This window comes from Oncorhynchus masou, chromosome 28 (genome assembly GCF_036934945.1).
Source record: "Oncorhynchus masou masou isolate Uvic2021 chromosome 28, UVic_Omas_1.1, whole genome shotgun sequence".
Classification (NCBI taxonomy): domain Eukaryota; kingdom Metazoa; phylum Chordata; class Actinopteri; order Salmoniformes; family Salmonidae; genus Oncorhynchus; species Oncorhynchus masou.
In genome coordinates this window covers 32,662,170-32,685,164 of record NC_088239.1, presented here as the reverse complement: position 1 = coordinate 32,685,164, position 22,995 = coordinate 32,662,170, and the positions used below count along the sequence as shown (strand labels likewise).

General features: G+C 41.9%; 1 protein-coding gene and 1 pseudogene across 1 annotated transcript in view; one reads left to right on the top strand and one right to left on the bottom strand.

Moving 5' to 3' along the window:
* Positions 1-15,427, top strand: part of LOC135517527 (cadherin-6-like) — an 80,057-nt gene extending 64,630 nt beyond the window's left edge. Inside the window, exons 6-12 of the mRNA XM_064941917.1 lie at positions 283-470; positions 4,433-4,686; positions 5,825-5,961; positions 8,294-8,415; positions 8,591-8,708; positions 8,993-9,244; positions 9,700-15,427. Of these exons, the coding sequence (XP_064797989.1) occupies positions 283-470; positions 4,433-4,686; positions 5,825-5,961; positions 8,294-8,415; positions 8,591-8,708; positions 8,993-9,244; positions 9,700-10,214 (1,586 nt within the window). The 3' untranslated portion in view covers positions 10,215-15,427. The remainder of the gene's footprint in view (positions 1-282; positions 471-4,432; positions 4,687-5,824; positions 5,962-8,293; positions 8,416-8,590; positions 8,709-8,992; positions 9,245-9,699) is intronic.
* A 1,219-nt stretch (positions 15,428-16,646) lies between these two features.
* LOC135516976 (ribonuclease 3-like) overlaps positions 16,647-22,995 on the bottom strand; it is a 148,595-nt pseudogene continuing 142,246 nt past the window's right edge.

The following is a 22,995-nucleotide window of genomic DNA, read 5'->3' as shown; positions in this document are numbered from 1 at the left end:
TGCAGACCAGACCAGCTATTTATTGAAGCATATGAGATACAGTGGGGTGCTCAAGCTGGCAGACAGGGACGCATCAATTTATCTGACTCAAACCAGGAAATCATCTGGTGAAAATAACTAGCTATGCATGGGCCAATGTATTCAGAGTTGAATAAATAAATGATGCAAGATTGATTGATCTTGGCTTTGAAGATGTACAGTATTTAAAAGTATAGTTTAGTTTAGGGGTTGATCCAGGTGCTACAGATGGAAAAAGCGAACGTGCGCATTTCTTTCCTCCAGGTCTGTATGAGTTCAAAGCTCCCGAGTCGACAGAACCGGGCTCGACAGTGGCCGTGCTGCGTGCTACGGACGCTGACATCGGCAGGAACGCTGAAATGAACTACCGAATCACCAGCAGCGACGGCCCGTCCATGTTCGACATCTCAACCAATAGGAGCACACAGGATGGTGTCATCACCCTCAGGAAGGTCAGTGTATGGCTGGATTCCAAATTTACCACTACCCTTTGTCCTTCGTCCCTATTCCTTCGCTCCTAATCCCTAGGTCACTCCTTCAGTATGGCTGGATTCAAAATCACTCCTAGTCCCTCGTTAATGGGGCATTTGACACTACTCCCTAAGTGTTATCACACTCAGAAAGTTCAGTATGGCTGGATTCGAAATGGAACCGTAACCCCTATAAACACTAGATCAAGGTTTCCCAAACTCAAACCTCAGGGCCCCAAGGGTTGCACGTTTTAGTATTTACCATAGCACTACACAACTGATTCAAATAATCAACAAATCCTCAAGCTTTGATAACTTGATTCAGCTGTGTAGTGTTCGGGCAAAAACCAAGACGTGCACCCCTTGGAGAGAGTTTGGGAAACACTGCGCGAGAATGTACGACTGTCCACACTTGATCAAAATGTTTGCATTCCAAATCAACCCCTAACCAGTACTCCCTAGGGCCCTAAATGTATCTGGTAGATTTAAGTGATATGGTAACAGCTTCACCTTGCTTTTTGAAAGGGTGGATTTTGCCACATTGCTATCCAGTCATGTCAGATTGTACATTCACATGCATTCACGTGCATTCACATGCATTCACATAGGATGCATTCTTAGTCACGGTTTCTGAGTGCAGATCAGATTGATGCTGGGTATTTATTTCACCAGAACCAGCCAGTAGTCCTCTGGGTGCTCTGAGCTATAGTATGTTTTGATGTATTAAACAGAATCAGATTGTTGCTTCATCAAACGCCCTCTTATCCTCTAGTGTGGCTTTAAATCGATCACGCCACTTCCACCAGGTCGTCATTGAGTGGAGGGAGATGTAATTGCCTTCTGCTGATGCTACCGTTGTAATGATATTGGAGGGATCTCGGCTCGCTCTCTCTCGCTCTGTGTGTATGTGCGGGCGTGTGCATGTGCGTGTGTACAGGGTCTGGTCTACAGCCGAGCCTACTTTAATTAAATGGCTCATCTAGGTAAAAGGGCATGCCATTTCTCCTGTACCACTAGCACTGTCACCAAACAACACATGCTCATGTTGACATCATTAAACCCATGTCTTGAGGAAAAGCCAAGCAAGGACAAAAAATAAATCAATGATTTATTGAGTATGAAGGGTCATATCAAATGTCGGTATTTGTTTGATATCAAGTTCGGTACAGGCAGACAGTGGCCAGTTGAACGCTCATTGGCATTGAAAAACCTGCACTGATGAAAGTGCGCACACACACACACACACCTACCTCTCTGGTTAAATGACTGCATTTGATTTGGCAGTAGCTCCCTCACAGCTAAAGGCACACGTCAGATGTGTTCTTTCCAGAGAGCGGTTGGTGTGATGACACTCTTAAAGATGAAGAACAGAGCCAGAGGTTTCATCCCATGGCTAGTGTTTCCATAGCATAGACCAGTCATTTCCTTTCAAAGCCATGAAGGGAATAATAATAATAATAATAATAATAATAATAATATTAATAATACTACATGTTATTTATATAATGGACCCAAAGTCGCTAAGACGCAAACAAGTGCACACTTCAGGAGAAAGGAGAGATTATTGGGGTTCGCACACAAGAAGAGGAGAGAGCTTTAAACCTTTTTTACACCACGTACCTGAGTAAATTTACTCAAGACAGAATATAATGCTAATTGGGTGGCGCTCATATTTGTCCTATTTTCACACGCGCATGTGTGAATTGGAAACATATTTTTGCATATCCCAACTCTCCCGTTACACCCTCGGCGAGTGGGGTCACTGCCAGGGGCTGCCGTTATCAAATCAAATCAAATTCTATTAGTCACATGTGCCGAATACAACAGGTGTAGACCTTACAGTGAAATGCTTACTTACGAGCCCCTATCCATCAATGCAGTTAAAAAATAAATAAAAAATATGAGTAAGAATAAGAAATAAAAGTAACAAGTAATTAAAGAGAAGCAGTAAAATAACGATAGCGAGACGATACACAGGGGGAGGTACCAGTACAGAGTCAATGAGCGGGGGCACCAGTTAGTTGAAGTAATATGTACATGTAGGTAGAGTTATTAAAGTGACTATGCATAGATGATAACAACAGAGAGTAGCAGCGGTGTAAAAGAGGGAGTGGGGGGGGGGGGTGTTCAGGATTAGATGTTCAGGAGTCTTATGGCTTGGGGGTAGAAGCCGTTTAGAAGCCTCTTGGACCTAGACTTGGTGCAATTAGGGTTAAGTGCCTTGCTCAAGGGCACATCAACAGATCTTTCACCTTGTCGGCTTGGGGATTTGAACTCGCATAATGTAATATAGATATCGCCAATAGCTGTATGAGTCACCATTTAGTTAGGTGGAAGTGATCCAACCTTTATGTCTGTTGGTGGAAATCCCCATCGACTGAGGATGAGGGGTCTCCATTATGTATGTTGAATAATAATAAAATACATTTATCAATCTGACTCCATTATTATGTGAATGCTATAGTTCCATACCCGCATCCAGTGCGTATAGCCAAGGTTGCGAGCCTTGAGTCACCACTCAGAATACTATAAGATACACATGTCTAGGTTTACTGTTATGCAATTATTAAGAGGCTGAGGAACAAGGAGCTAATATCTGGCAATTAATGTCCTAGCATCAAATTATTGAGTTATCCTCAGCTCAGAGATGCACAGTTAGAGACCAAGCGTACTGTATATGCTATGTGTATTGTGTAATTAACAACTATCAATAGCCCTATTAAATTATAGGCACATTGTCAATCGAATAATTACTCTGTAAAACGAGGAATGCATTTGCTCAATTCAACTAATAGAATGTATTACGAAATAATTGACACTCAAACAATTAGAGTGCACATGAAACACATACATTACAAAGTAACACAGAGTCAATTACTATCCCCAATAGGCTAAGACTTAACGTGGTTACATCTTCAGTTCAGAATCACCTCTAAGAGACAAACTGTGTGTTTGATACACACAGGAGCTTGAATTAAAATGACGTAGCACTTTGTGAGTGAAAACGGAAACAGGAAAACACACCCAGATTCAAATCTAACCAGCTCAATTTGAATGTTATGACCAGACAATAGGAATGTGCCTGGTAACCAGTCAACCCAACATACAATTTCAATTCAGTCACTTTAAAAATACAGCAACCAGAGAACACACAATGCAATAAGACATGTCGAAATGTGCAGCTCTTTATAAGCTCTTGAAAGAAACCAACCGCAACCATTTAATTCACACAGTAACATTCATTTAGTCGATTCAAATTTCATCAGTCTTCACACCTCTCCTGGTGACAGTGACCCTAGCATTTCCACGAGAACTTCGCGTCCTGGAGATTGCTACAGCAAAGGTGTGACTCGCTCCTGTGAGATGCAAATATACTGCTATCACTCCGGACAATGCCATATTGAATCAACTCACCAGGCTGGTTTCAGCAAGTCACCAGTCGCGAGTATATCACCTTCTCACGTTCTTCTACTACACTAGCAACAGTCAGGTTACTGGTTCAACGCTCTAGCCACTAGGCTCCCTGCCACCCCAGACACCAGAAAGCAGCCAGACACAGAAAAAGAGGGAGTCGTTGAGTTACACTGAATTAATTCAATTGTTGATATTGTGTGTCTTCGACGAGGATTGTGTTGCAAGTCACAGGATTTGTCTGTGTGAGAGGGGAAGTGAATTAAAAATGTGTCAACTGACGAGGGACAGAGAGGTTGAGTCACACTGAATCAATTCAATTGTTGATAGAGTGCGCGTTGTTTGGTGTGTCTGTGTGTGTCTTTGGGTGCGTGCGTGCGTGTGTGTGGGTTGCTTAGACAAGGAGGGTGTTGCATGTCACAGGATTTGTCTGTGTGAAAAGGAAAGAAAGTGGAATAGAAATGTGTCATCTGGCGATTCAGTGCGTGTGAGTTGTTAACCCTCTCTTCTCCACTCTCCCTCTGTCTCCTCAGTCTCTGGACTTTGAGAGGAAGCGGTCCTACACTCTAAGGATCCAGGTGGAGAACTCCAACCCTGACCCTCGGTTCCTGCGCTATGCGGCGACCACGGACGGGGCGACGGTCAAACTGATCGTGGAGGATGTGGACGAGCCGCCCGTGTTCGACCGGGTCGGCTATGTCATGGAGGTCAAAGAAGACGTGGCAGTAGGCACAATCATCGGATCAGTCAGCGCCACAGATCCAGACAGCAGCCGCAGTCCCGTCAGGTACTACGCACACACACAAACACACACATTGGGGAGGGGAGAGGACAGACACATGCACACACACACATACACACTTATCTGTTGTTATTAATCAGCGGAGGAGTTCAGCCGACTGAATTATTGAGAATATTAGAAAGGCAATTAGCACCCCAACAGCAACAGATTTAACAAGCTTAGACTATCTGTCAGAAACGAGAAGGGCAAATAGTGTGTCTGTATGTGTGTGTTTGTCTGTGAGAGTGTAGGGCGCATTTAGATAGATAGATGCTAACAATGTTGGTTGTTCAGAAAAAAGGAGTAAAAATAGTGGCTGTGAAAGGGGAGAGTGGAAGAGTGTGGATATGGAATAGAGGGAAGATTGGGGTAGGGGGTGCGATGGTACACGATACCTGAGCGACTGATCGCCCTTGTTCATGCTCTCCCCCGGGGGTATGCTTCCCTCCTTCGCTCCCCTCCCCTTCCCTCTTCTCCCTGCCAACATCTGCAACTAAATGGCACCCTATGGGCCCTGGTCAAAAGTAGTGCACTATATAGGAAATAGGGTGAATTTGGGACACAGCTGACGTCTGATCCTCCATTAATCAAACTGATGTATAACAGTCATTCTTAGGAAGTGGAGAAACACAACACGACTGGATTTCCTGTGTGTGTCTGTGTGTGTGTGTATGAGTGGGTGCACATAAATGGTGTGTGTGTGTGTGTGTGTGTGTATGCGTGTGTGTGTGTGTGTATATGCATGTGTGTGTATGCGTGTGTATGTATGCATGTGCGTGTATGCCTTTGTGTTTTGTCCATGATAGCACAGATAAATATTTTTGAAATCATTCTATTTTTAGACGAACGACCAATCCACAACTGTCAGTCATCCAAATTGCTTTCAAATTGGATGATATTTGTAGCAGTAGGATGTATTGTTGTGATAATGCGGCACTGGATTTCTCTAAAAAGAATGCAAGGACATTTATACTCGTTTGCTATGTGCAGATACAGGTACTCGGTAGAACAGCGCACAGACAAAGGCAGGATGCATAATATTCCTGCGAATGTGAAGAAGCTTATACACTGCCTCACTGCCAACAGTGCATTGGGTTTATGTGAAAACAAAGTAAGGAAGCTTATACTTATTTGCTATGTGCAGGTACTCTATTGACCGCCGTACAGACATGGACAGGGTGCTCAACGTGCACCCAGGTAACGGCTCAGTGTTCATGCTGAGGACTCTGGACAGAGAGGACATCGCCTGGCACAATGTCTCTGTTATTGCCACTGAGTTCAGTAAGTACCATGTTTAAATAAAATCTAAAAATATTTCACCTTTATTTTCACCTTTATTTAACCAGGTAGGCCAGTTGAGAACACAGAGTTACACATAAACCAGCGTACAGTCAATAACACAAAAGAAAAGAAAAATGAAAAAAATCTAGGTACAGTGTTTGCAAATGTAGAAGAGTAGGGAGGTAGGCAATAAATAGGCCAGAGAGGCGAAAATAATTACAATTTAGCATTAATACGGGAGTGATAGATGTGCAGATGATGATGTGCAAGTAGAGATACTGGGGTGCGAGAGAGCAAGAGGGTAAGTAATAATATGGGGATGGGGTAGTCGGGTGTGCTATTTACAGATTGGCTGTGTACAGGCACAGTGATCGGTAAGCTGCTCTGACAGCTGATGAATAAGACTATAAGACTCCAGCTTCAGAGATTTTTGCAATTCGTTCCAGTCATTGGCAGCAGGGAACTGGAAGAAAAGGCAGCCAAAGGAAGTGTTGGCTTTGGGGATGACCAGTGTGTTATACCTGCTGGAGCGCATGCTACGGGTGGGTGTTGCTATGGTGACCAGTGAGCTGAGATAAGGCGGGGCTTTACCTAGCAAAGACTTATAGTTGACCTGGAGCCAGTGGGTTTGGCGACGAATATGTAGTGAGGGCCAGCCAACGAGAGCATACAGGTCACAGTGGTGGGTAGTATATATTTATATATATATATTTTTTTTTTACCTTTATTTAACCAGACAAGTCAGTTAAGAACACATTCTTATTTTCAATGACGGCCTGGAAACAGTGGGTTAACTGCCTGTTCAGGGGCAGAACAACAGATTTGTACCTTGTCAGCTCGGGGATTTGAACTCGCAACCTTCCGGTTACTAGTCCAACGCTCTAACCACTAGGCTACCCTGTCGCCTAGTGGTGATATGAGGCTTTGGTGATAAAATGGATGGCACTATGAAAGACTACATCCAGTTTGCTGAGTCAAGTGTTGGGGGCTATTTTGTAAATGACATCGCCAAAGTCAAGAATTGGTAGGATAATAAGTTTTACGAGGGTATGTTTGGCGGCATGAGTGAAGGAGGCTTTGTTGTAAAATAGGAAGCCGATTCTAGATTTAATTTTGGAATGGAGATGCTTAAAATGAGTCTGCTAGGAGAGTTTACAGTCTAACCAGACACCTAGGTATTTGTAGTTACCACATATTCTAGGTCAGAACCGTCCAGAGTAGTGATGCTAGTCCGGCGGGCGGTTGCGGGCAGCAAACGGTTGAAGAGCATGCACTTACAGTTTACTAGCATTTAAAAGCAGTTGGAGGCCAAGGAAGGAGTGTTGTATGGCGTTGAAGCTCATTTGGAGGTTTGTTAGCACAGTGTCCAAAGAAGGGCCAGATGTATACAGAATGATGTCGTCTGTGTAGAGGTGGATAAGAGAATCAACAGCAGTAAGAGGGACATCATCGATATACACAGAGAAAAGAGTCGGCCCGAGAATTTAACCCTGTGGCACCCCCATTGAGACTGCCAGAGTTCCAGACAAAAAGGCCCTGAATTCTATCTGAGACGTAATTGGTGAACCAGGCGAGGCAGTCATTTGAGAAGCCAAAGCTGTTGAGTCTGCCGATAAGAATGCAGTGATTGACAGAGTCGAAAGCCTTGGCCTTGTTGATCATTGATGTACGTGTGTATCTGTGTGTGTGTGTGTGTGTGCATGTGTGTGTGTGGTGAATTAGTACAGTACTTTCTAGTTACATGTAGAGTAGTATGAGTAGTTGAGTTTGCATCATTGTATCAACAAGACAAAGCAGATCTACTTCTATAGCCCCCAAATCCAATATGGACCTTGAATCCAGTTCCACATAAAAAAAATCTTAATTCTTCCTCTGTAATCATGGACTGATTCAGACCTGGGACACCAGATCAGGTACAACAACATACCAGAATTACTCCAGACCTCATAGGGCAGTGCCTGCTGTACGTTTGTTCATCTCCCCCTACTGGGTGCGAGCCACTGTCGTAGTGTAATATTTGAATACCCCTATTCTACAGTATTTTCCACTGTGAGCAGGGGTATTCAGATATTACACTATGCGGTCCTGCTGGTTTTCTATTCGACCTGATAATTTATTGCACCCACTTGCCGTCGCCAGTCTAAATCAGTCTCTGATTAGAGGGTAAGAATCAAAAAAAGCAGTGGAACTGACTTCAAAGTCTAGATTTAAATTTGAGGGACTTACACCAAAGTGCTTGCTGAGACACAGAACAGTATCATAATTGTATCAAAGGCATTTATTGTCTTTTACTTGGTGTTGTTCTTAAATGTCATGTCCCTTTGTTACACAGACAACCCACGGCTGATGAGTCGTGTACCAGTCTATGTTAGAGTACTGGACGTTAATGACAACGCTCCTACGTTCGCCACTTACTACGAGACATTTGTCTGTGAAAACGCCAAGGCTAACCAGGTAATGGAAAACAATGTACTATTATTTTAAACCCCTACAGCAGGTCTTCTTTGCCACCTAAGGTCCCCAACTGATCTAACCTTTATCAGTTTATAACCTTCGTCAGTTAACACATTCATCTTGTTCCTCGAGATAAAGTATGTTATCTTGATCATATTTGTCATGCCTTTTTCAGAGGATTCAAACAGTAAGTGCTGCGGACATTGACGAGCCTATTGGTGGACACAGGTTCTTCTTTAGTCTAGCGCACGACGCTTCTGTGAAAGCCAACTTCACCGTCAGAGACAATAAAGGTCTGTGCCCTTCCTCCTGTAGAACAGCAGTTGACACACATTTAATTGTCAGTGTCTTTTATTTGGTGTATTCATAACATGCTGTATGTATTCCACAGCTGCCATGATCACAATTTGTAAATCACACCCAGTCATATATATTTAAGCACGCTCTAATATAATATTTAAGGCCGTACATTTGAGACAAGGTAAATTGAAAGAAAACAAGCCTCTTAAAAAAACTGTGAAACGTTCCTCCACCTAACTTGTATAGTAGCTAACTCGAACACTTTTCTCTCCAACAGACAACACGGCAGGTATCCTAACCAGACGAAACAGCTACAGCCGGCTACAGAGGAGTAACTATCTGGTTCCCGTGGTGATCTCGGACAGCGACTTCCCCATGCAGAGCAGCACCAACACCCTGACGGTGCACGTTTGCACCTGCGACCGCGAGGGGAACATGCAGCTGTGTAACCAGGAAGCTCTGGTCCTCACCGCAGGCCTCAGCACTGGAGCCCTCGTGGCCATCATCTTCTGTGTCCTCATACTGCTCAGTGAGTACTTTGCAAATCAGTTCAATTTAAAAAAAAGTGTTATTTTCCATTAATCTTTATAAATTACACAGAAAATGTTATTTGGCATGTGGCTTACATAGAGCATATTTAAAGCGTCAATCACATCAACACACATAAATGATAAGTTTCACATCACACATTCTATGTGGCAGCGCAAGCCTTTCTCAGCCCACCAAAGTACATTAGTGAGCGTATCATATATCCACACCATCAATGGTTCCCAACAGACAAAAGCTATCCTTCAGAAAATAGGAGGAATCCAGGAAGGAAAAATCTAAAAAGTTGCTCAGACTTTTTTTGTCTTGTTTCTGAAGTGATCATGATCAATCGAAGCACACTCCTCTCCTTTGCTCACCTCTCCTTTCCTCGCCTCTCCTCTCCCATCTCATACTCAAGTTCTTCTCTCTCTTTCCCTCTCTTTTTGTTGCCTATAGTGATTGTGGTGCTGTTCGCTGCCCTGAGGAGGCAGCAGAGGAAGAAGGAGCCTCTGATCATCTCCAAAGAGGATGTGAGAGACAACGTTGTCAGCTACAACGATGAAGGGGGCGGAGAGGAGGACACCCAGGCCTTTGATATTGGCACGCTGCGCAACCCAGAGGCCACAGAGGAGAGCAAACAGCGCAGGGACATTAAGCCCGAGACCCTGCACCCTCCCATCCGTCGGACTGTGATCCTTCCCCCAGCCCACAGGGACAACGCGGACGTCAGGAACTTCATAAACCAAAGGCTTCAGGAAAATGACCAGGACCCCACCGCACCGCCCTACGACTCCCTGGCCACCTACGCCTACGAAGGGAGCGGCTCGGTTGCTGAGTCCCTTAGCTCCCTGGGCTCCATGACCATAGAGGGAGACCAGGACTATAACTACCTGAGCGAGTGGGGACCCAGGTTTAAGAAACTGGCTGACTTGTACGGGGGAGAGGACAGTGACAGCTGCAGGGATTCCTAATGAGAGAGAAGGAGCTCGTAAGAGGGGAGCTAAAGGAAAACATACAACAAACAAACAAACAAACACTCGCACACTAGCTGAAGTGAAGTTAACTCCTGGTACTTTGTGAAAGTGGCAAACAATAGAACAAAACAAAAGAGGACACAAACCGACACGAGGCAGTGTTTTTTTTATCGTCGTTGATCACCGTTGATGTTTGACCTCTCTGGAGGACGAGGAGGAAGAAGATAAGCTATCCTGTCAGTATTTAGTGGTCTTTCTCTTTCTCTGCTAGGCAGCAGGGGACTCCTGAGGAAAAGAGTTGTTGTACTTTACTCTGTACACCAGGCCCACATACACAGTATCTCTATATACAAACAAACTTCTACTCTTTTCTTTTTCATAAGCTTCCTGCAAAGGAGGGAGTAACAGCAAGCGGTTTTGTGGTGGACTTGATAGACAGACAACGCCTATTCATTTTTCAGTGTTTCTGGGACAAAAAAAAAGCTGCATTTTGTGAGTTCTATCGTAGCTTGTGTGTGCGTATCTGTAAATCGATACAATACATTGTACAGTTATGTTTTGTTTTCAGGCTTCTAGCTTCCCATCCACCCTCTTATAGCAATGACTCTGTACGTCACAATGCTCTTTTGAGATCACACAAGCCTTGCTGAGAGGCTGACTGTTGTATCTCTATGCGTACACTCAAACTGTCCGCCAGTCACCCACTATAGCATAATTGACTTGAATGGGGACAACCGCTCTACTCATTGTATTTCTATGGGTTGGACGTCAGAAAACACACCTTTCGGCCTGTCAATACCTGATCCACATCTTCTTATAGTTTTGCATATATTCTGTCTCACAAATGGCATACTATTTCATAGTGCATTACATTTGTACTAAGGTACATAAGTCTCTGCTCAACAGTAGTGCACTATCTAGGGAATAGGGTGCCATTTGTGACAAACACATACAGTCATGACCGAAATTATTAGCACCCTTGATGAAGATGAGAAAAAAGACTGAGCTGTATGCTAATATATGCTAATTTTTATTATTATACTAATACAATTGCTCAGAGAAAGAGATTTTGTTTAACAAGTAATACATTGTTTTTTTCCCAAAAATAGTGGTCAAAATTATTGCTCAGTACTCTGGTACCCGCCACTTGTGAGGATAACAGCACTTAGCCTTTTGCTAAAATGTTTTATGAGATTGTAGCACACATTGGGAGGGATCTTAGACCATTCCTCGGTACCGAATCTTTACATACAGATTTGTTTTTAATTATTGTTATAAAAAATAGTTCTATGAGCAATTGTATTCGTTTAAAATAATATAATTGTCAAATGAATTTATCGTACAATATAGCTCAGTATTTTTTACTCATTGTAACGGTTTTCTTGAGTTGATGGAGAGGCGGACCAATACGCAGCGTGGTTACTATTCATGGTTCTTTAATAAAGCAACTACACATAAACAAACTAACAAAACAAGAAACGTGAAAAACTAAAACAGCCCTATCTGGTGCAAACACAGAGACAGGAACAATCACCCACAAACGCACAGTGAAACCCAGGCTACCTATGTATGATTCTCAATCAGAGACAACTAATGACACCTGCCTCTGATTGAGAACCATACTAGGCCGAAACATAGAAATACCCAAATCATAGAAAAACAAACAGACTGCCCACCCCAACTCACGCCCTGACCATACTAAATAATGATAAAACAAAGGAAATGAAGGTCAGAACGTGACACTCATATTTATCAAATGAAGGTAAAATTAAAAAAAATCAAGGATGCCATTCATTTTGATCATAAACTATATTCTGCGTGGGGGTACCTGAAACACCTGGACCATGTATCTGAAGAACTAATGTCAATAATGCTTCACTTTTAAGGTACCCTCTTTAAAAAGTGTTACTGTAATACCTGTCATAACATCCTTGTTGACCTGGCTGAAGAAGTAGGTGAGAAACTCTGGCGTTGACCTCGACTGATTCAGGTCATATTTATGTGGCAGACGTTTCCCGTGAGCATGGGTGGTTCAGTAATGTCCCCAGCAGCTGTTCACTATCGTGTCCCTCAGGGGTCAAATCTGGGCCACATCCTTTTTTCACCAGTCCCCTTGGTGACATCATCCACAATAATAACAATTCAGTGTCACTGCTAGGCGGATGACATAGCTTTATTTAACAAATCAGACCCAGTGACCAAGCTAGCATAGCTACCCTTCACAAGTGTCTTGCTGACATAAAATGTCGGATGACTGAACATTTTCTCCAGCTCAATGATACAAAAATCAGAGGATGTTTTATTTGGCCCCCCATCCAGATTGTAAATAACCTTGGTCATTAGTCCACCAATGTAAAGCCTACGGCCAGTAACCTTGTCCTCTTTGACCTTGACCTCGAGCATGTAAAAACGGTAGTCCAGTCCTGCTTGTATCACCTAAGAAATATAGCTAAAGTCAAAGTCTTATTTCAGTCACTGATCTGGAGAAAGTTATACGCGCTTTTTATTCCTCATGCCTAGATTACTGTTACTCTTTTGTGTGCATGTCTCAGTCAGAAATCACTCTATTTGTCTACAGTTAGTTCAAAGTGCTGCAGCTCTTCTTTAAAACAAGCACCAGGACATGTTACCACATCACACCTATTTTAGCTTCTCTACAAAGGCTACCAGTCACTTTTGGAGTATATTTCTAAATTGTATTAAATCACATGTAAGGTTAGACTTGGTTTAGCCCCCATTCCATATCGCAGATCTTTCATCTCCCTACGAGCCAAGATGCAGCCTGAGATCCTCTGGCAGGGGCACCGCTGACCATTCCAAAGTCTCGGTTGAAAACGAAAGAAGAGCAGGTATTTGCCATTAGGGCCCCTGGACTTTGGAATGGTCCGCCAGAGGATACCAGGCCTGCCGATTCAGTGCCTCTTTTAAAATCCCTGCTGAAGACACACTTTTATAAAGATACATTGAAATCATACATTAAAAGGTCATTTCATTTTGCTATCATTTGTCATTTTCCTTCCTGTCTCTGTCAATACATTTTATTTGATTGTTTTATGAAGTGAGGCACTTTTAACTTGTGTTAAAACACACTATACAAATAAAGTAGTTACTATTATTATGTATTCCTATTGGAAGACTGTCTATAGACATGAAAGCATAGAGGGTTACAGTAGCAGTGTGTTGCTTAGTATAAACGAAACATGCAGTTCCCATTAAACATGAATTCCTTACTTAGTGTCTTACTCTGTATGCTCTTCTGTATTTTAAAACAGTTTCCTTTTCTTTCAAATTTAAGTCATTGATTGATGGTTGACGATATATTTGTGAAGTGCACACTGACAAAAAGGGCATTCGCAGGCTTGACATATTGGGACGATGTGGGGGAAAACGCTGCCTATTATTAAGGGAAATATGATATTTCAGTTGTGAGGAAGAGGGTTGACATTGCCTTGGGATTGTCCTTGACATAAGAGGTAAAGGTCAATACAATATTAGGAGCATGAAATGGTCTGACACTTACGTATGAAATGGTCATGAAATGGTCTGACACTTACGTATGAAATGGTCATGAAATGGTTTGCCGCCATAAAATGGTTTGACATATATGTAGTAAGAAAATATAGCAATTCAAATGAAGCAAAGCACCCACAAATTGTCCAAGGCCACAAAAGACAAATTAAACAGCAGTAGCATTGCAATTTTGCCCCCAAGCATTATTTCTCTATGATTTATGAACAAACAGCTTTGATATCGTTTAGCTGATAAGAGGAATGTATGAGGGAGCACTCAGAGGGCAGCGGGACATCAAGAGAAAAAAAGTACAGCGATGCATCCTAAAAGGCCCTTTATTCCCGATAGTCCACTAATTTTGCCCAGGGCCCTGTTCAAAAGTAGTGTGCAATATAGGGAGTAGACTGCCATTTGGGATTTAGCCTAGCTAAAAACAAGCAGTGGCCACTCTCTACTAAAGGCCAACCTGAGGACAGATTACATTTATCAGACATTTCAAACGAATAACACAACTGACGTAATTGCCACGATGACGATTATATTTTTCTCTCTGTCTGCAGCATTTACGATTCACACAAATCGGACTTGATTCTTTATTTTTCAAAAATATTTTCCAAGTGCCCATGGATGTAAAAAATCGTATAGTTTGATGAAAATGGTGTGGTAGCTTAGACAGTACTCTAAGACAAGAACACACTTGTTAAAAATGTATACTGCTATAATATGCTCAATAATATAAGAAGAAAACTGTGTAAAAAAAAATGTTTTTAAAAGACCATTGAGCACCCACTGTGGCAAATGTGGCTTTGATAAGCAGCATTTCTTTAGGTTCCTAAATCCTTCACACTGAAAAACAACTGTTATTCTTCTTCTGCCCTGAGGGTTTGACATCTAGTTTATGTCAGAAGGAGAAATGACAGCAGAAGACTGCATTATTGTTTTCCTTCTTTAAAGGGGCAATCTGGGATTGGTACCATCCATTGTCTCTCTTTAATACAGGGTGTCAGCAGCATAATTTCACTATAAATACATGTTTGTGCATTAACACCATGCTCAGCTAAGGACACAAGAGTCAGCTGCCAGATATGGCTCGCCTACAGTAAATTCTGGTCCAGGGTGTTAGTGCGGCCTGCTAACACCGATGCTTCCATTCACACCCTGGACCAGAGCTAGCCTACAGTATACAGTACTGATGTCCTCCTCAACTGTAGACAGTTGGCTAGCCTTTAAGGTTGCCTCTATATTATGTTGCTGACTATGTTATTGAGCAGTCTATTGCTATGTCCCAATTCTCCACCCTTCTCCTAAATGGTGCACTTACACACTACCCGTCATGGATTTACAAGAATAGGAATGTTAAATCCATGCGAGAAGGTAGCATCCTGTCCAGAGGCTGTAATTGTACACCAACCTGCCTCACGCAACAGAAAAAGAAGGGCTAGGCTCCTGCCCCATGTGCCGTTTTGGCTCGGATAAGGCTTACTTACTACTGCGAGAAAGTACGCAAGTGCACACTTCAGGGGACGGATGGAGAATTGGGATGCAGACATTTTTTTCTATGTGGATTAATACTATGAGTGGTTATAGTATGTGAAGTTGTTAAAAGAGGCCCGGTCATGACACGATGCCCATCTGCTTTGTACAAGATGATTTTCTACTGCATATTTACATGATCCAGCAATTAAATTTCTTCAAAATCATGCATTCATCCTTACTGTTTCTATGCATAGACAGCAGTGTTTCAGAGTCAGATAAGCTTTGCTGTCCTAACCGAGGGCAATTTAACAGACATAGGAAGTGAGAAAGTTGGGGACTACTTGACAGCCAGACTGGCAAAAAACTCAAACTTACCATAACCACACCCTAGACACTGGCCAAATTTTTACCAATTTGGAAATAAAAAATCAGTCTGCACATTAGCCATATTCCCTTAGTTTTTGCCTAGTATGACATCAGATGAGCTCGAAGGTACTGTAGCTTAAGTTCTAATGACGTACGTTGAAATTCAAGACAAAGTGGTTAATAGCATGGATCCTGTGGCTACTGAACTGAAGCAATCATTAATTCCACACAATCTATAATTAAGATCTTTAAAATCTGGCTATCGGATTTGGAGAGAGGGGGGAAAAACAATGTTTTCATTGTTAGAGGAAGAGGCAGCAGATGCGCGACAGATGGTGGCATTTTACATATTTAATGTAATTAAATCATATTAACCCTTTCCCCTCCTCATAACGTGCATGTGATATGCCACTACTAGTTTTCCCATTAAGCAATTTGTCATTGGACACTGATTATGAAGAGTATGGCTATCAAGAGGACAGATGTCATTATAATGAAAAATCTATATTTCAAATACCCTTGTTAATATCAATTAGTATCAATGTCACTTGCAGTAAAAATTGACATTTAAAACATAGCATTTCTGTTGATGCCGTTCATTATCATGAGCGACGACCAACAGTGCTGTAGATTTAGGTAAAAACGGACTGTACATAATCAACATGAAATTGATTAAGACCTACACATGAAAGCAGCTCAAAACAACCACAAACGCAACCAAGCACAATAAAAATGGGACGAGACAGAACAAGGGTGGACTGTAGACTGGTGGTCTTTCTCAATTGTCTAGAAATTTGTCCTCTCCTCGCATTCTCTCCTTCATTGCACTGATCTGAAAGAACTGACCAGGTGAAAGCAAGTTGTTTACAACATATTGTTTACACCTGACAAATCTTCTCCAGTCAGATGCAGATGAAGGGAGTAGTCAGAGGAAAATGCATTTTTTGTTTGCAATTCAGTGTTTGTAAATTGTTCATCCCTCCACTTCACGCTCCTTCCATGCGCTATTCAATATCATCCATCTCAATTGGTCAAAGAAGTGCTCTGTCCATCTCGATGGGTCAGAGAAAGGCTCTGTTACTTCCTACTTTCCTCTGGTTCGTCTCCCACCTTCTGCTGGCGCTCCCTCTCTCGTTTCATCTCTTTCAGCTCCTGTCTGTACTTCCGCTCGATGAATCGCTTCTGATGAGACATAATAAAAGAGATGGACCAGGGAAAATATAAAAGACAGAGAGGAATAAAGAGAGAGAGACAAGGTCAGTCTATGACCGATAGAGGACAGTGATTAGTATAGTGTTTCGCATGTGTTGACATTGTAATGTACACATACTCCTACATGTTGTCATTTGAGTTATAATTCGTGAAACACTGCAAACATTACCAGCACTGAATGGCCCTAGTACCTCATTATTTTCCTTCCTAATATTAGCAAAATAACATGTAATTCGACAGGCTTCATTTGATGTCATTGTGATGAGAATGGGATCTGATAAGCTAATTAGAACATAACATCTCCAAATGAGATCTGTAATAAAGAGAACAGAAAAGGATCACTGCGTCACTGCGTCTCAATTTAAAACTGTACCCATGGAGGGATGCCAGGTCTTCTATGTCAAAGCATTTGTGTCACAAGTTTAGATCAAGTCGATTAGGATATCATGAAAGAACAACAGACAGTTTAGTTGTGTAGACCATGTTTGTTCTGTACTGTAGGTTATTCCGTTCACAGATTTTGCACTGGCTCTAAGATTTACAGTATCCTTTTGACTAACTGTCTATGTGTCAAGTTCAATCAATAAAAACCCTGATGAAGGCCACGGGCCGAAATGCGTTGGTTTTAAAAATATCAATAGCATTTTTATCAACTTCCACTGTCCTCCAGGAGTTGCTTAATTTCCTCTTCACTTAAAACTCAATCAAACACACTCTATTTAAAAGACAACTAATAGTATTTGACCCCAGGTCGAATCTTTGGTCACTACACCATGTCATGTAGTCTACAGACAATAAAAGCATTCAGGATAAGACTGTCGGCTAAATGACTAAAATGTCAAACGTATAGCCAAATGCCCCAACGTCTCTCTACAGCAATGGGAGGCCAGCATCTAGTATAAGCAAACATATTCACTTCAACAAACAGTGAGGGATACACTATAGTGTGGTTGACCATAGAAGGACTAAGCAACACTTGATGAGCCTCAGAGAGAAAAGAAAACTACCTATTGCAGTTCAAGTATGGAAATCAGTGTCAGCATTGCAGTCTGGAGATGACTTAATAGATGAGAATAACACACACACAGAGAGAGAGAGAGAGAGAGAGAGAGAGAGAGAGAGAGAGAGAGAGAGAGAGAGAGAGAGAGAGAGAGAGAGAGAAAGAAAGAAAGAAATAAATGTTTCTTTGGTCATTTGCATTGTTTATCATGCCGTTACATAAAGAGTGTAAAGGGACAAGAGATTGAGACTCTTAAAACTGGTGTCCCTAACGTGGGACTTTTGAGCTAACGTAGGCTGAAGCAATTAGCATGAGGTTGTAAGTAACAAGAACATTTCAAGGACATGAACATATCTGATGTTGGCAGAAAGCTTAAATTCTTGTTATCTAACTGCACTGTCCAATTTACAGTAGCTATTATAGGGAAAGAATACCACTCTATTGTTTGAGGAGAGTGCACAATTCTGAACATGAAAAGTTATTAATTGACAAATTAGGCACATTTTGGCAGTCTTGATACAACATTTTGAACATAAATGCAATGGTTCATTGGATCAGTCAAAAACTTTGCACATACCCTGCTGCCATCTAGTGGGCAAAATATAAATTGCACATGAACTGGAATAATACATTATGGCCTTACTCGTGCATTTCAAAGATGGTACAAAACAAATACAAAATAACAATTGTTTTTTCTTTTTATTATCTTTTACCAGATCTTTTGTGTTATACTCTCCTACATTCCTTTCACATTTCCACAAACTTCAATGTGTTTCCTTTCAAATTGTACCAAGAATATGCATATCCTTGCTCCCAGTCTGGCAGGAGAAGACAGAAAAGACAACAGGGTCTCTGTGTTGTGTTGAGGTATTGCATGAAGAGACATATTGAGAATTCTCTGCAGTCCAACGTTGTGTTGAAAATCACCTTTGAGGAGATGTGCTTTTGCATACTGATCACCTTAGTGTTAGGCATTAGCCCATTTAGCTTGACTTGAGTCTTTTGTTTATCGACAGTCTGGTAATTACTTTCAAGGACAGGGTTGCGACTTGCGGTCTTGCGATTCTAAATTCCGTGTTTTTGGAGAGAGAGAGAGAATGGTTTAAAGTTTGGGACCCTATCAACAATGAGACTTGTTGTGCACCACAGCAATGACACTTTGGAATGTAGCTAGCAACACTCGACTCCCTCAAGGGGTGCTGCGGAATACACACACAAACACAACACACAATGACTAAAGAACAGCATACCTATTGCCTATGGGAATCAAACACATTTTAAGGCCTACTAACGAATCAACACATCTAACCAACACTAACATTGCATCTACCCATGTACCTTCATTGATGAGATAAGATTTCCCTACAGCCTACCTCCCTGTCTCATCAAGGGGCAAATACATAAACACACACAGAACCACTATATCAAGATCATCCATCCTCCATACTGTTCTGTACTGTACTTGTTGTGTATTCACACAAGCCCTTACCCAGAGATTGAGGGTTAAGTGACAGTTGAGGAGAGAGGTTGTCGTCCCTCCCTGCTCGCTGACAGCCAAATAGATAGAGAGGCTGCATCCCAAATTCCAATGGGGCACAGGTCAAAAGTAGTGCACTATGTAGAGACTAGGGTGTAATTTGTGAAACATTCAGAGACTATTTCTTGTCGTATCCAGGAGAAGAAGAAACTGTATTGTTTAGGAAACATGCAGCTGCAGGAGAGACAGAGGATCGGACGATGTGGTGGTGATAAAGAAAAGAACGAGGGAGCGAAAGAGAGAGCGGAAGAAAGTGTGTAACAGCTGATTGAGAGAGAGAAAGAGATTTGAGAAAACCAAACTGGTTGCTCTAAAAAGGATGAGCGATGCGTTGATAAATGGTCAACTCGTCTCCCCATGTATATTTCATCTTCTCTGACCTTTCAGGGCCAAGGTATATGGGGCTGCTGGGACGCCTCTCCCCCTCCCATCTTGCCCGCCTACATGGCAGGCTCAGCTCTATTCGTTTGCTCCTCCCCTCCACCTCCAGCTCCAGTTCACGCCTTGGTTAACATTTAATTCTGCTTCGACAGATATTTATACATTTTACATTTTAGTCATTTAGCAGATGCTCTTATGCTGAGCGATTTACAGGAGCAATTAGGGCTAAGTGCCTTGCTCAAGGGCACATCAGCAGTTTCTTTCACCTAGTCTCAGGCTCAGGATTTGAATTAACTTTCAGTTCATGACCCAATGTTCTTAACCGTTTAGGCTACCTGCCGCCCAGAGCCACCAGAGAATCTATAAAGTGAAGCATAATACTAACCTTTTGGCCACTTTCTCTTTAATGAGCCGTCAATGTGAGGACTAAGCATGGCTATTTTTCTCACTTTTCTACTCTCTACTACTGGCAGTTAACCCTCAACAACTGCTCCTCGGGCGCCAATGATGTAGATGTCGATTAATGCAGCCCCCCGCACCGCATCGCTCTGAAAATGCATTTTGGTTAAATGCATTCAGTTGCGCAACTGGCTAGGTATCCACTTTCCCTTTTCTCCTTTGCAGCTATGTTGCCTGTTCGGTAGGGAGGGAGGGAGGGAAGGAAAGAGGGAGGTGGGCATGGCGTTGGTGCCTTCGAACAAAAAGTTCAATTTCACTGAGTGGCTCGATACCCAAGAAGGCCTTAATAAATAAAACATGGAAATGATCCCAGACAGAAAGACGGAAGCCCATTGGACAGTCTGAGATATACTGTAGGTAGCTAGTGTAAGACACTAAGTGTAAGAGAAAATGAGTCTGTGCCCTGAGGTTGGTCGAGTGGTTAAGGCCACACACACCCTCAGCACATTATGCATTCGCCTAGCTGCGTGGTTTCCAATTCCAGCCTCACTGGCCTTCACTCTCTGTTCCCTTTAACGATCTGGTTCCTAGCTCATTTCTGTCTATCCTTCTCAATAAAACAATTAAAATACAAAAAATATATATGGAAAAGAGTGCCATTGATATTTTAAGTATAAATTGTGTACCGGTATTGCATTTTAAAAAGCTTTTTATTTTAAATGAGGTGCTCTTAATATAGATCATATGAATTCAATAAATTTGACTTGGTAAAGTGCAAAAATTCAGCATTTGACATGTCCCTCCATGTACAATCTGTGGCTTCTAGGAAGATTTTAACTCACTTAACTCCAACATTTATCCAAGTTTTCGCCATAATTGCAAAGCCCTAGTTATTTTGTGGCTTTGACAAAGTTCTTTCTGAAGATTATTATTATTTAATGTGATTAGTGATTCATTTATGTCTGCTCTCATTTTATGGTCAACCCTGTTATGTGAACTGAACTCTATTTAATATAGTGAATTTATTCCTTTAAAAAAAATCTACTATTTTTAGCCATTTTCTGGTGGGAGACTGAGCGGGTCAAGCAAAACACGTCAAGCCTGTGAAGCTTGCATTCAATTGACACTCCATGCTGCACACAAACAGCTTCCATTCCCCTGTTACAAGGTGATTTATGGCTGATTTCAAATGAAATTGTCAACCCTGTTACGGTCAACCCTGTTACTTTATTTGGCACTTAAATAGACACTTTTTTTATTTAACCTCTTGAGATGGGAAAACATGTTCTCTTTATGACGCTATGTTAAAGGTGAAATTATTTTACATTTTTTACTAAGTTACACTTCTCAAACGACACCAAATTGGTGGAACGACCTATAGTCAAATACATTCAATGCTCAATACAATAAAACTATCGATGATGCACACAGTAGAGCCAGTTAGTGTTGGTATAGAAATAAAGGAATAAAGGCCCCCGGCAAACATCTGAGAGACAATATGATCACACTATTGAAATCTCATCTAAGATACATTTCAATGGCATTTCAGATATATTTTCAACGTACAAATGGCAAATAAATGAAACTTGAACGCTCAAATGAAAGTTGGATCCTCAATACAGAAGAGTTAAGATTTATGACTCCACTCCTTTTCTACCCTCATTATCTGTTTAATAATATGTCCTGTGATCCCTGGGTGTTACCGGGGTGTAAACAGACCCCTTTAAATACAGATACACTGTCTTCGTCCCAAAATAGCACCTTATTCCTATATAGTAGACTAATTTTGACCAGAGCCATATGCGGGCCATGGTCAAAGGTAGTGCAATTTGTCAGGAATAGTGGCTCATTTGGGATGCAGGAGTGTCCACTCCCCATCTACAGGCAAGTAGCGAAAAAAGGAAACATCAACATAAAGTGTCTTAATCGGGCATTGGGCTACCACGAACCGGCAGAACAGTTCCAATGCACCTTGGCAAAGATTCGGTCTGGAACTCTATTGGAGGGATGCGACACCATTCTTCTACCAGAAATGTCATCATTTTGTGTTTTGTTGATGGAACACGCACACGCGCACACGTGCGCGCACACACACTCACACACACACCTCTTTGAGACTCCTCTTTCAAAATCACTGAAATCTTTTCTCCTAGCCAGAGTAGCCAAAATAATGTACAACTGGGCCTTTTATACATGAGACGAAGCATGATGGGATGTTAATTGCTTAATTAACTCCACTGTGTGGAAGCACCTGCTTTCAATATACTTTGTACCCCTCATTTACTCAGGTGTTTCTTTTATTTTGGTAGCTACCTGTACATTTCCCCTTAATTAAAGGAACACTGTTTGATGTCATTGTACATCCATAATTGGGCCCCTAACACATAGATATCATTCATGCTAGTAGGTAGTAAGCGCTTTAGGAGACTTCAGTCATAACCTGGACAAACATTGGCAATGTTCAAAAGTCTTGAGAAGTTTTGAAATGTCCCACCTGTACTGTAGAGAGACGTCTCTCTCGCAGGAGGTAACTAGCAGTATTAACAGAGGAAACAACTGTCCAACACAGTTTGTACTGAAGGAAGAGGAGGCTTGCAGGGGTTCAGTGCAAAGTTGAAGGGCAAATCAGCAAGCAATGGTATCAAGGATGATGCTAGAAAATCCTCCAGTTGTAGGCTCATTCCAGTTGTCGGCTCATCCGTCGGAGCTGCGTGACCAAATACTACATTTTTGACTAATTTAATACAAAAGTGAAATTGTCCAAATACTTTTGGTCCCCTAAAATGTGGGAACTATGCACAAAAAGTGTTGTAGTTTCTAAACGGTTCACACGATCTGGATGAAAATACCCTCTAATTAAAGACGAGTCTGCACTTTAACCTCAGTCATTGTATTAT